At 42.9% G+C, this 15,202-nt stretch overlaps 1 protein-coding gene across 2 annotated transcripts in view; it reads left to right on the plus strand.

The window, feature by feature from the left end:
- Positions 1–15,202, plus strand: part of LOC126094518 (E3 ubiquitin-protein ligase TRIM33-like) — a 135,179-nt gene that overhangs the window by 69,981 nt on the left and 49,996 nt on the right. For both annotated transcript variants that reach the window (XM_049908933.1, XM_049908934.1), the window contains exon 13: positions 7,223–7,412. In XM_049908933.1, coding sequence (XP_049764890.1) covers positions 7,223–7,412 — 190 coding nt within the window. The remainder of the gene's footprint in view (positions 1–7,222; positions 7,413–15,202) is intronic.

Consider the following 15,202-nt stretch of genomic DNA (forward strand, 5'->3'; position numbering starts at 1 on the left):
TTTGATTTCCTCATTGTGGACACCCTCCTGCCATTGTTCCCATCTACTAGTACCTGCAATCATCCTAGCTACTTTCATATCCGTAACCTCAACCTTGTTGATAAGGTAACCTGAATCCACCCAGCTTTTGCTCCCATACAACAAAGTTGGTCGAAAGATTGAACGGTGCACAGATAACTTAGTCTTGGTACTGACTTCCTTCTTGCAGAAGAGAGTAGATCGTAGCTGAGCGCTCACTAGATTAGCTTTGCTACACCTCGCTTCCAGTTCTTTCACTATGTTGCCGTCCTGTGAGAATATGCATCCTAAGTACTTGAAACCGTCCACTTGTTCTAACTTTGTTCCTCCTATTTGGCACTCAATCCGTTTATATTTCTTTCCCACTGACATTACTTTCGTTTTGGAGATGCTAATCTTCATACCATAGTCCTTACATTTCTGGTCTAGCTCTGAAATATTACTTTGCAAACTTTCAATCGAAACTGCCATCACAACTAAGTCATCCGCATATGCAAGACTGCTTATTTTGTGTTCACATATCTTAATCTCACCCAGCCAGTCTATTGTTTTCAACATATGATCCATGAATAATATGAACAACAGTGGAGACAGGTTGCAGCCTTGTCTTACCCCTGAAACTACTCTGAACCATGAACTCAATTTACCGTCAACTCTAACTGCTGCCTGACTATCCATGTAAAGACATTTAATTGCTTGCAAAAGTTTGCCTCGTATTCCATAATCTTGTAGAATAGACAATAACTTCCTCCTAGGAACCCGGTCATATGCCTTTTCTAGATCTATAAAGCATAGATACAATTCCCTGTTCCACTCATAACACTTCTCCATTATTTGCCGTAAGCTAAAGATCTGGTCGTGACAACCTCTAAGAGGCCTAAACCCACACTGATTTTCATCCAATTGGTCCTCAACTAATAATCGCACTTTCCTTTCAACAATACCTGAGAAGATTTTACCCACAACGTTGATTAAAGAGATACCTCTGTAGTTGTTACAATCTTTTCTGTTTCCATGTTTAAAGATTGGTGTGATTACTGCTTTTGTCCAGTCTGATGGAACCTGTCCCGACTCCCAGGCCATTTCAATTATCCTGTGTAGCCATTTAAGACCTGACATTCCACTGTATTTGATGAGTTCCGACTTAATTTCATCCACCCCAGCCGCTTTATTGCACTGCAATCTAATGACCATTTTTTCCACTTCCTCAAATGTGATCCTATTTCCATCATCATTCCTATCCCATTCTACCTCGAAATCTGAAACATTACTGATCGCATTTTCACCTACATTGAGCAACTCTTCAAAATATTCCCTCCATCTTCCCAAGGCATCCACAGGATTCACCAGCAGTTTTCCTCACCTGTCCAAAATACTTGTCATTTCCTTCTTACCTCCCTTTCGAAGACTGCTAATTACACTCCAGAATGGTTTTCCAGCAGCTTGACCCATAGTCTCCAACCTGTTTCGAAAATCTTCCCACGATTTCTTCTTGGATGCTGCAATTATCTGTTTGGCTTTGTTTTTTTCTTCAACATAACTTTCTCTATCTACCTGGGTTCTGGTATGTAGCCATTTTTGATACGCCTTCTTTTTCCTTTTACAGGCTGCCTTGACTGTATCATTCCACCAAGCTGTTTGCTTCTTCCTACTTTTACACACTACTGTTCCAAGACATTCTTTAGCCACTTCTAGTACTGTGTCCCTGTACCTTGTCCATTCCTTTTCCAATGACTGTAATTGGCTACATTCAACTAACTGGTACCTTTCTGAGATCGCTGTTATGTACTTGTGCCTGATTTCCTTATCCTGAAGTTTCTCCACTCTTATCCTCCTACATATGGACCTGACCTCCTGCACTTTCGGCCTCACAATCCCAATTTCACTGCAGATTAAATAATGATCAGTGTCATCAAAGAATCCCCTGAATACACGCGTGTCCCTCACAGCCTTCCTGAATTCCTGATCTGTTATTATATAGTCAATGACAGATCTGGTTCCCCTGCCTTCCCAAGTATACCGGTGAATGTTCTTATGTTTAAAAAAGGAGTTTGTGATTAGTAAGCCCATACTGGCACAGAAATCCAAGAGTTGTTTCCCGTTCCTGTTGGCCTCCATATCCTCTCCAAATTTACCCATAACCTTTCCATACCCTTCTGTTCGATTTCCAATCCTGGCGTTAAAATCACCCATGAGCAGAACACTGTCCTTGTCCTTTACTCTAACAACTACATCACTGAGTGCCTCATAAAAACTATCCCTCTTATCTTGATCTGTCCCTTCACAATGCGAATATACTGACACAATCCTAATTTTCTTGCTAGACACTGTCAAATCTATCCACATCAGTCGTTCGTTTACATATCTTATTGCAACTACGCTGGGTTCCATTTCTTTCCTGATGTAGAGCCCTACACCCCATTGTGATATTCCTGCTTTGACTCCTGACAGATAGACCTTGTATTCTCCCACTTCCTCTTCTTTCTCACCCCTTACCCGAATGTCACTAACAGCTAAAATGTCCAGCCCCATCTTACTTGCAGCCTCTGCCAGCTCTACCTTCTTCCCAGAGTAGCCCCCATTGATATTAATAGCTCCCCATCTCATTACCATTTGTTTGCCAAGTCGTATCTTAGGAGTCCCTGGTTTGTCAGTTAGAGGTGGGACTCCGTCACCTCCAAAGGTCCGAGGCATTTTGCTCTGATTGTTGCCAGCATCATATTTAAAGTACCAGGGAAGCAGGTTGCTAGCCTTACTTGCCCCGAATCCCATTGGGTTTTACCCCTAATGGCTGAGGGACTAACCGGTGGATTTGGTAGTCTTTGCCGTATGAGCACAAAGGTGACCACGACTCAGAATATGTCCGAGATGCCCAGCCTTATTTCAAAGTAATTGGTATCCCGACTGTCGGGACCACTTACTTGGCCACTCATACGTTGCCCGTGGTTCATGAACTAGGACATGACTACAGGAACCCACACCATGATTTTCTATCATGATTACAATAATTGTTTTGAAATAGGACACATGAACTTCACATCATCATCATCATCAGTGTTCTGCCAAAAGGCAGGTTTTCACATGGTAATTCTCCACGCTGTCCGGTCTTCTGCCATCCTCTTCAGGTCTGAATAATTTCGTCTTCCCTGTATGTCGTCTATCATCTTGTATCTCCTTCTTCCTTTCAGTCTTCTCCCACAAACAAATCCTTCCAAAGCATCTGTTAGCAAGCACTCCCTTCTCAGTGAATGACCCAACCAGTTCTTTTTCCTTTCTCTTACAACCTTCAGCAGACATCTTCTCTCACCAACCTTTTCCAGTACTCTTTCATTACTCACTCTTTCCATCCAGCTTATACTCTCCATTCTCCTCCACATCCACATCTCAAATGCTTCTAACCTTTTTTCATCCTCTCATCTCAGTGTCCATGTTTCTTACCCATATAGTGCGACACTCCAGACAAAACATTTACCAAGCCTTCTTTCTGTTGAATGCCTCCTTCGCTATGGCAATTCGAGTTTTCACCTCCTGGTGACATCTCAAGTCTTCAGTTATTGTGCTTCTAAGATATTTAAATTCACTTACTTGGCTAATGGTAGATTGTCCTATTTTAATATTGGACAGTCTGTGTCTTGTATTGATGACCATACTCTTTGTTTTTGCTGTGTTTATTTGGATGCCATATTCCACACAAGCTTCATTCAGATCTTTCATAATGTTATTCACTGTACACTCACTTTCTGCCACCAATACCATGTTATCAGCAACTCTTACACATTGTATTCTCTTTCCACCAATACATATTCCTTTTTTCCCATCTAAGTTTCACATAGTTCAAACATTAGTCTACCATGGTTACAACATTTGTCCTCCTTCAGTTTAATATCTGTTCCTAAAGGATACTGACTCATCTTGGTCTTTAGAACTCCTTACACATACTACTTCATCCTTCATCTTTTTTGTTTTAATGCACTAATATAAAAGGTTATCACGCTACATTAGTGAAGATGAACAAAGCGTTAGTTCTTTGAAATTGACTTTTAAAAAAAGTGCAGACTGGGAACTTTTTGAATGGATTGTTTGCTTCTGCACAAAACATTTTGTTCCGAGGTGGCCTTTATTTTCTGGGTTTTGCTGTACTCAAGCTTTCAAGAATGATTGTTCTGTTGAAGAGCAGCGGCATTTTCCCACCAGTGATCTGAATGTGTTGCCATCTTAGGGAGTTTCTAGACATTACTTGCCTTTTCCTGCCCAGTTCAATCATTACAAAATCTGCAGACTATTAATTTAGACCTTCTGTGGGCATTCATAGCTGTGCAACGCATGCTTGACAATGCTACAAATTGAAATGACAAAGTATTTTGCATCTAAGTAGAACCGAACATACAGTAATTCTATTCTTATGTTAGGTAAAGGATTTTGCCACAGTCAAAACAATTTACAGATTTCGTTTTCCAGTTGCTGTAGCACAGAGTGCAGGCATTATTGGCTATAGCGGCAGATAGCCACAAGTGTAAACAAACCAGAATTTTGACCATCAGACGAGTGGGGAGAGGTACAGGGAAACAAGCCCCGCTTCCCTTTAGCAGGACTGACACATTGTTACAGATATCACCAATCTCTTCTAGTGTTGTGAGGGTGGTAATCAAAATGTGTGATAGACCAGGATTAGTCACTTCACAATTTTTCAAAATAAGAAAAGAAAACCACAAGCAGTGCACGACACAAGACATTCGGAGACAGCAGTGGGCAATTGTTTGTTGAGGTTAGCAGCGTATTACTAACTATGTAGTTCAGACCCAACGTCTAGCGGCATTTGATGCAACCACAGTTCAAAACATCAGCCACCTAATTTGCTGCAGTAAAAGTTTCCACAACGTATCATCTTTTGAGCTTTGGCTATCAAACAAACGTACGGTTTCTTTGTTTTAAAATGCTAGGTGCCACAACTGAGTACTGCTACATCACATTATGTGGCATTATCTTCAATAGACCATTCAACTGTCCACAATTGGAATGGCACCAGATCATTGTGTGCATTGATTCATCGTTGCGTTTGTACACTTTTTATTTTGAAAACAAGTTCTTACGCGCATTATTTTTCCAAATTGGGTTCGCCAGATGATTAGAAATACCAGTAACTGAAAATTGGTTATATTTTCGATATTTATATGCAAAAAATAAAGCTATTTCAAACTATCTCTGATAAAATACTTCATATGGATACAATTTGGTAAAAAATACTGTCTATTAAATAATTTAGTGCTTTCACATTTTGAGGCATAATTCACATCTATTTCACATTTATTGCAAAATACGAATTTTGCCAGTCCCTAGTCGTAACAGAAAAATGTGGTAAGTATCTGGAGTGTCCCATCTGCTCCTGCTGCTCATCAACTGTTATTTCTAGAGTGTCTAAACTCTTTCCCACAATTTTCAAGTCTATTTGAGAAAACACATGCTGTAAATGTTATTCTATATCTAACAAGGAAATCAAACAATGGAAAATCCAGGATGGAATGTAACAATATTATGAAAAGAATAGTTGCTACTCACCATATAGCGGAGATGCTGAGTCACAGGTAGCCACAACAAAAAGACTGTCAGAAAGTTGCTTTTGACCAACAAGGCCTTCATCAGGAATAGACTACACACACACACACACACACACACACACACACACACACACACACACACACACACACACCCAAATCATGCAACCGCAACTCACACACAAGACCACCATCTCTAGCTGAGGCCACACTGCCAGCATCTCTCTCTCTCTTTTTTTTTTTTTTCTTATTTTTTCTTTTAATAAAAAAAACCCTCATCTACTATCTTAAGTGTCATTTCGTAACCTAATTCTCTCAGCATCACCTGATTTAATTTGACAGCATTCCACTATCCTTGCTTTGCTTTTGTTGATGTTCATCTTATATCCTCCTTTCAAGACACTGTCCATTCCGTTAAGCTGTACTTCCAGGTCCTTTGCTGTCTCTGACAGAATTACAATGTCATTGGCAAACTTCAAAGTTTTTATTTCTTCTCCGTGGATTTTAATTCCAACTCCAAATTTTCTTTTGTTTGCTTTACTGCTTGCTCAATATATAGATTGAATAACATCGGGGATAGGCTACAACCCCGTCTCGCTCCCTTCCAAACCACTGCTTCCCTTTCAAGCCCCTTGACTTTCATAGCTGCCATCTGGTTTCTGCACAAATTGTAAATAGCCTTTCGCTCCCTGTATTAGACCCCTGCCATCTTCATAATTTGAAAGAGAGTATTCCAGTCAACATTGTCAAATGCTTTCTTTAAGTCTACAGATGCTAGAAACGTATGTTTACCTTTCCTTAATCTATCTTCTAAGATTAGTTGTAGGGTCAGTATTGCCTCACATGTTCCAACATTTCTTTGGAATCCAAACTGGTCTTCCCCAAGGTCGGCTTCTACCAGTTTTGCTTTTTGTCTGTAAAGAATTCGTGTTGGTATTTTGCAGCTGTGACTTATTAAACTGATAGTTTGCTAATTTTCACACCTGTCAGCACTGCTTCCTTTGGGATTGGAATTATTATATTCTTCTTGAAGTCTGAGAGTATTTCACCTGTCTCATACATCTTGCTCACCAGATGGTAGAGTTTTGTCATGGCTGGATCTCGCAAGGTTATCAGTAGGTCTAATGGAATGTTGTCTACTCCCGAGGTTCTTGTTCTGACTTATGTCTTTCAGTGCTCTGTCAAATTCCTCATGCAGATGGGTATTTCTGTTAATTTCATGCTATCCTAACAAAGTTTGACAATAAAAAGCTTTTGGGGAGGAAAAAAGAGATCCAATTTTTGCGAAGTAATTTGTCTGAAAGTATGAATCATGGTAGATAAGGGAAACATTTGAAACACATTTAACATAAAATCTGATAATTTTATAGAGTACTAGAAGATATTTGTGTTGTGGAATTTCACTCAGTGGTCTCCTTACATCATTAATGTAAGAACGTCTCAGCTGCTGTACATTACTTCGACTGTCATTCAAAAACACATCAAATGTTTCTCTGATCTACTTTGGTTCTTACTTTTAGAAAAATCATTTCACAATACATTTGACGTGTTCTTTCAATTATTTTTTAAATTTTTGCTGTAGTAGTCAAACAATGAAAAATTGTGTGTACATTAAATAATCAAAATAAGATATATTTATCTTTCGTCCACAGGGAAAGTGAAACATGGCAATGTCTTTTGTGTACCGAGCTGAGGGACTACCTGAGCAACATGAAGAATTCATTGGACCCTAGAGGGAGAGAACTGTCGAAATCTGAGCAGAAACTAGCTGAGAGAATGCTTCTGGAACTCTACTGCCAGTATGAACCCAGCTTGCATTTCAGAGAGGTTGTGGGACCAGAGGTGAGATATTTTCTTGTACCCATGTTTTTGTCACTGAAATGTACATCAAATATTACGTGTACTGCAGTTATCAAAACAATAATAATTGCTGTTATGCTGTTATTAATTGCTAGTACTTACAAACTATGGCCAAATAAAAAATTATTCATTGTTTGACTTTTTGAGCTGTATTGGTCTTTCTTTCTATGTAATTTTCCATTCTGTCTTTTTACTGCTTTCTCAGTCCCTGAGAGAGACTTATTGCCCATTTCTCTCTCTCTCTCTCTCTCTGTCTCTCTCTCTCTCTCTGTGTGTGTGTAGGGGGATGGAGCTGATGCCCAATAGCGTTCCTATCCATTGGGTTCAGATAAGGTTGGTGGCCAAGGCATCAATATGAGCCCACAATCTCATTTCTGTAACCATTATAGCATGAGTCTAGTCTTGAGGCATAGACATTATCATGCTGGAAGATGCCTTTGTCATCAGGGAAGACATCGATCATGAATGGATGTAGGTATCAGTAATAAAGTTCACTTAATCCACACTGTCACGGTGTCTTCCATTAGTACCGCAGATTCAATGGAAGCCTGCATGAATATCCCCCGTCACATAATACTTCTCCTCAATTATCTGACCAGGAGACGGGTTTCCATTGACCCACAGTGCAGCCTTGGATAATCCCGTGCCCACTGCAATCATAATTTACTGTGTCTATGGGTCAACATGAGAGCACATAGTGATTGTCTGCTGCAAAGCACCGTGATCGATAGCATACGCTGAACAGTGTTCTGGAACACTTGTGCTTGCACCAGCAGTGTAATCCGTAATCAGATCTCCCACAGATCATTCCTTATCCTGCTTTACAGAGGGGCAAACCTCTTGACCTCCCATGTTCCATGATGGGCCACAGACGTCCAACATCTAGTCAACTAGTCGTGGTTTTGCTGTCCTTCAGCCGCTTACTGTAAATTGTCTCAACAGTGGCACATGAAAAACTAATCAGCTTCAATCAGCTTCACAGCTTCTGAAATTCTCATTCAAGGGCCAGGACCTTACCCCTTCGTCCTTTGACAAGCTCAGTTATATCAGTGGATTTCCTCATTTTGTGGCCGATACCGAGAACTACCGTTCAATGTCTTTGACGTATGTTTGTTGTAGAATCCTAGAACATATTTTGAGCTTGAACATAATGAGGTATCTTGAATAGAATAATTTCTTCCACACCAACCATCATGAATTCTGAAAACATCAGTCATGTGGAAACCAACTTATGGTTTTGTCACTTGACATCCTGAAAGCCTTGGATAGGCAGATGCAATATTTCTTGACTGCCAAAAATTAATTGACTGTATACCACACCATCATTCATTAAATAAAATATGAGGTGTCAACAAAATGTAATTACGTTGAGAATTTGTGGGACCCTTATTGTTTGTTATATACTAATGATCCATAGACAATATTAATAGCAACCTAAGATTTTTTTGCAACTTATGGAGTTGCCTAACATGAAGTACTGTCTGAAAAAAGCTGCAAAAATATTCACTCAGATATTGATTAGGATTTCAAAGTAGTGCAAAGATTGGCAACTTGCTTTAAATGTACAGAAAAGTAAAATTATACATGTAAGAAAATTAACAAAGGTTTCCTATGTGTGCAATTTCAGTGATTTATAATTAGAATCAATCAACCAATAAAAATACAGTGTACTCTTGCTTATCGGACTTGAAAACCATGGATAATTGAATTCCGCAGATAACCCACAATTAAAGTAAACAGTAATGTATTAGAATTGTTCATAAACAAAAATTAATTACAATGTCATAATTAAAATCACTTAACTAAAGTCTATAATAAATGTTACTGCAGTAGCCACCAGAAAGATCGCGGGGGGCGCACGTCGGCACGGCGCGTCACGCAAGTAAAGCCCCGTCCACCAGAGGGCACGCGAGAATTCTGAACAACAACTACTCAGGCAGCACGAACTACTCAGGCAGCACGGGCCGTGCCCAGTCAGTTTTACATCAGGCATACCTAGCAGACAGTTCCCGGTCTACACTATGTGAAGTGCAACGGACAACGTGAATCGTGTTAATACACAATTTGCGACGAGTTGGGTCGTTCTTTCGTGTGTTGTGTTGTCGTTCCAGTTTGGCAGCTTATCCACGGCATGGAGGATTTAGTGCGGATTTTGGTTGAGCACGATCTTAGTTGCAAGTGTCATTTTGTCACGCAGTAGTTGCGAGAGTCGTATGCCCACATTATGGTATGAGACGTCATTGTTCGTTCGGCCCCTGATGGGGAGGTCCGGCAATGGGCCCTGCAGTTGGAAGACCCTTCCCTTGAGGAAGTACTGTCCATTGCTCAATCGTATGAAGTATCTCACATCGCAGGTCAACAGTTGGAAGCATGGTGCGACGTCGCGCGGTTCAGGGTGGCGCGGCCGCATCCACTGCATCCGGGGTGGACGACGTGCGAGCGGTATAATCCGGTCGTTACAGCCGCTCCCGCACGGTGCGTAAACAGGGTTCCAGCCACCAGCCCCTGTTACCGTCCTGTGCGCCGTGCTATATATATCATGATCGGTCAGAGTGCCCCCAGCGTTGGGCCGTTTGTCACAAATGTAATAAAAAAGGATGCATAGCTAAAGTTTGCCGCTCAGCCTCAAAAGAATCGAAGGAAGCAGGTACAGAGGACATGGACGTTGACATTCAGGAAGTTTTATCGGGGCATCGGCATCGGCACTCAAACTCTTTATTGAGGTGTCGGTTCGGTCGCGCCGATTACAACTGCAAGCAGATACGGGCGCGGCAGTTTCCTTGTTGAATGCACAAACTTTTTCCGACCTTGGGTCACCCCCGTTGGCGCCAGTTTACCGGCGTCTCCGCAGTTATGGTAAACAGTTCATTCCCCTACTGGGTCAATTCACTACCGACGCTACTTACAAATCAGTCACTTGGCCTCTTACTTTTATTGTTGTCAGTGATGCGAGCTCCGCTAACCTTTTTGGATTGGATGCCTTTCAAGCTTTCGGTTTTTCTATCGCAGACACCATACAGTTGGTCTCCAAAGACGATCCCTATCAATCATTGGAATCTTTGACCTCTGACTTTAAGGATATCTTTGAGGAGGGCCTGGGGCGTGTTTCAGAATTTGAAGCTCACTTACCGTTGAAGGCATCGGCTCGCCCGCGTTTTCTACGCACGAGGCAGATCCCCTTGGCTCTCTGCCCTCGGGTAAAAGCAGAGCTAGACAGTCAGTGTGCTCCCTGCCGCCGTTGGATAAGCAGCTGCAGCAGCAAGTCGTATACTCCTAGCTCACTCATTTGTTACATAGTTTAATTCTTAATTTCTTTGCGTGTTTTTGGTACTTGCATTGTTTAATTCATAAATTTCGGGCGTATTATAGTATTTGAGAGTTGTAGCATCGCGTTTTAGTACCTGAATAGTGTAAATTCGCGTAGTCGTCTGTCAACTGTTTTTGTTTTGAACGGCCAGTGTCGGTTGGTCACAGTCAGTGTGCTCCCTGCCGCCGTTGGATAAGCAGCTGCAGCAGCAAGTCGTATACTCCTAGCTCACTCATTTGTTACATAGTTTAATTCTTAATTTCTTTGCGTGTTTTTGGTACTTGCATTGTTTAATTCATAAATTTCGGGCGTATTATAGTATTTGAGAGTTGTAGCATCACGTTTTAGTACTCGAATAGTGTTAAATCGCGTAGTCTCCTTCCGCCGCCGAGCAGTGTGTCAGCAGTGCACAAGTGGCAGCATTACTGCATTTACTAGGCAATCTTGTATTTTAATAACCGCTTCAATTTTGTGTCGTTTTGTTTGCGCTCTCTGTAGATTAGTTCAGACGTTCTTTGCACAGTTTTTAGCATGGATAGGGACTGCAACTGCTGTGTTCGGATGCAGGCTGAGTTGGCATCCCTTCGCTCCCAGCTTCAGGCAGTGTTGGCTTCGGTCACACAGCTTGAGGCTGTTGCCAATGGGCATCACTGTGGGGGTCCGGATGGGGGTTTGTCGGGGACGGCCAGCTCGTCCCACGCATCCCCCGATCGGACTACGACTGTGGTTGCCCGGGATACTGCCCGCATTGAGGCTGATCCCTCACCTGTGGTAGAGTGGGAGGTCGTCTCAAGGTGTGGCAGGGGGCGAAAGACATTCCGGAGGGCTGAACGGAAGGCCTCTCCAGTTTGTCTGACGAACCGGTTTCAGGCTCTGTCTCAGGCTGATACTGATCTTCAGCCTGACATGGCTGCTTGTCCTGTTCCAGAGGTTGCCCCTCAGTCTGCAAGATCCGGGCAGTCGCAGAGGGTGGGCTTACTGGTAGTTGGGAGCTCCAACGTCAGGCGCGTAATGGGGCCCCTTAGGGATATGGCAGCAAGGGAGGGGAAGAAAACCAAAGTGCACTCCGTGTGCATACCGGGGGGAGTCATTCCAGATGTGGAAAGGGTCCTTCCGGATGCCATGAAGGGTACAGGGTGCACCCATCTGCAGGTGGTCGCTCATGTCGGCACCAATGATGTGTGTCGCTATGGATCGGAGGAAATCCTCTCTGGCTTCCGGCGGCTATCTGATTTGGTGAAGACTGCCAGTCTCGCTAGCGGGATGAATGCAGAGCTCACCATCTGCAGCATCGTCGACAGGACTGACTGCGGACCTTTGGTACAGAGCCGAGTGGAGGGTCTGAATCAGAGGTTGAGACGGTTCTGCGACCATGTGGGCTGCAGATTCCTCGACTTGCGCCATAGGGTGGTGGGGTTTCGGGTTCCGCTGGATAGGTCAGGAGTCCACTACACGCAACAAGCGGCTACACGGGTAGCAGGGGTTGTGTGGCGTGGGCTGGGCGGTTTTTTAGGTTAGATGGCCTCGGGCAAGTGCAGAAAGGGCAACAGCCTCAACGGGTGCGGGGCAAAGTCAGGACATGCGGGGACCAAGCAGCAATCGGTATTGTAATTGTAAACTGTCGAAGCTGCGTTGGTAAAGTACCGGAACTTCAAGCGCTGATAGAAAGCACCGAAGCTGAAATCGTTATAGGTACAGAAAGCTGGCTGAAGCCAGAGATAAATTCTGCCGAAATTTTTACAAAGGCACAGACGGTGTTTAGAAAGGATAGATTGCATGCAACCGGTGGCGGAGTGTTCGTCGCTGTTAGTAGTAGTTTATCCTGTAGTGAAGTAGAAGTGGATAGTTCCTGTGAATTATTATGGGTGGAGGTTACACTCAACAACCGAGCAAGGTTAATAATTGGCTCCTTTTACCGACCCCCCGACTCAGCAGCATTAGTGGCAGAACAACTGAGAGAAAATTTGGAATACATTTCACATAAATTTTCTCAGCATGTTATGGTCTTAGGTGGAGATTTCAATTTACCAGATATAGACTGGGACACTCAGATGTTTAGGACGGGTGGTAGGGACAGAGCATCGAGTGACATTATACTGAGTGCACTATCCGAAAATTACCTCGAGCAATTAAACAGAGAACCGACTCGTGGAGATAACATCTTGGACCTACTGATAACAAACAGACCCGAACTTTTCGACTCTGTAAGTGCAGAACAGGGAATCAGTGATCATAAGGCCGTTGCAGCATCCCTGAATATGGAAGTTAATAGGAATATAAAAAAAGGGAGGAAGGTTTATCTGTTTAGCAAGAGTAATAGAAGGCAGATTTCAGACTACCTAACAGATCAAAACGAAAATTTCTGTTCCGACACTGACAATGTTGAGTGTTTATGGAAAAAGTTCAAGGCAACCGTTAAATGCGTTTTAGACAGGTACGTGCCGAGCAAAACTGTGAGGGACGGGAAAAACCCACCGTGGTACAACAACAAAGTTAGGAAACTACTGCGAAAGCAAAGAGAGCTTCACTCCAAGTTTAAACGCAGCCAAAACCTCTCAGACAAACAGAAGCTAAACGATGTCAAAGTTAGCGTAAGGAGGGCTATGCGTGAAGCGTTCAGTGAATTCGAAAGTAAAATACTAGGTACCGACTTGACAGAAAATCCTAGGAAGTTCTGGTCTTACGTTAAATCAGTAAGTGGCTCGAAACATCATGTCCAGACACTCTGGGATGATGATGGCATTGAAACAGAGGATGACAAGCGTAAAGCTGAAATACTAAACACCTTTTTCCAGAGCTGTTTCACAGAGGAAGACCGCACTGCAGTTCCTTCTCTAAATCCTCGCACCAACGAAAAAATGGCTGACATTGAAATAAGTGTCCAAGGAATAGAAAAGCAACTGGAATCACTCAACAGAGGAAAGTCCACTGGACCTGACGGGATACCAATTCGATTCTACACAGAGTACGCGAAAGAACTTGCCCCCCTTCTAACAGCCGTGTACCGCAAGTCTCTAGAGGAACAGAAGGTTCCAAATGATTGGAAAAGAGCACAGGTAGTCCCAGTCTTCAAGAAGGGTCGTCGAGCAGATGCGCAAAACTATAGACCTATCTCTCTGACGTCGATCTGTTGTAGAATTTTAGAACATGTCTTTTGCTCGAGTATCATGTCGTTTTTGGAAACTCAGAATCTACTATGTAGGAATCAACATGGATTCCGGAAACAGCGATCGTGTGAAACCCAACTCGCATTATTTGTTCATGAAACCCAGAAAATATTAGATACAGGCTCCCAGGTAGATGCCATTTTCCTTGACTTCCGGAAGGCGTTCGATACAGTTCCGCACTGTCGTCTGATAAACAAAGTAAGAGCCTACGGAATATCAGACCAGCTGTGTGGCTGGATTGAAGAGTTTTTAGCAAACAGAACACAGCATGTTGTTCTCAATGGAGAGACATCTACAGACGTTAAAGTAACCTCTGGCGTGCCACAGGGGAGTGTTATGGGACCATTGCTTTTCACAATATATATAAATGACCTAGTAGATAGTGTCGGAAGTTCCATGCGGCTTTTCGCGGATGATGCTGTAGTATACAGAGAAGTTGCAGCATTAGAAAATTGTAGCGAAATGCAGGAAGATCTGCAGCGGATAGGCACTTGGTGCAGGGAGTGGCAACTGACCCTTAACATAGACAAATGTAATGTATTGCGAATACATAGAAAGAAGGATCCTTTATTGTATGATTATATGATAGCGGAACAAACACTGGTAGCAGTTACTTCTGTAAAATATCTGGGAGTATGCGTGCGGAACGATTTGAAGTGGAATGATCATATAAAATTAATTGTTGGTAAGGCGGGTACCAGGTTGAGATTCATTGGGAGAGTCCTTAGAAAATGTAGTCCATCAACAAGGGAGGTGGCTTACAAAACACTCGTTCGACCTATACTTGAGTATTGCTCATCAGTGTGGGATCCGTACCAGATCGGGTTGACGGAGGAGATAGAGAAGATCCAAAGAAGAGCGGCGCGTTTCGTCACAGGGTTATTTGGTAACCGTGATAGCGTTACGGAGATGTTTAACAAACTCAAGTGGCAGACTCTGCAAGAGAGGCGCTCTGCATCGCGGTGTAGCTTGCTCGCCAGGTTTCGAGAGGGTGCGTTTCTGGATGAGGTACCGAATATATTGCTTCCCCCTACTTATACCTCCCGAGGAGATCACGAATGTAAAATTAGAGAGATTAGAGCGCGCACAGAGGCTTTCAGACAGTCGTTCTTCCCGCGAACCATACGCGACTGGAACAGGAAAGGGAGATAATGACAGTGGCACGTAAAGTGCCCTCCGCCACACACCGTTGGGTGGCTTGCGGAGTATAAATGTAGATGTAGATGTAGATGTAGATGGCCCTCGGGGTCGTTCTTCCCATTTCTTCCAGTGAGTGGGCTTTACCTCTCACTACTGTC

The sequence above is a fragment of the Schistocerca cancellata genome, chromosome 8 (genome assembly GCF_023864275.1).
Source record: "Schistocerca cancellata isolate TAMUIC-IGC-003103 chromosome 8, iqSchCanc2.1, whole genome shotgun sequence".
Classification (NCBI taxonomy): Eukaryota; Metazoa; Arthropoda; class Insecta; order Orthoptera; family Acrididae; genus Schistocerca; species Schistocerca cancellata.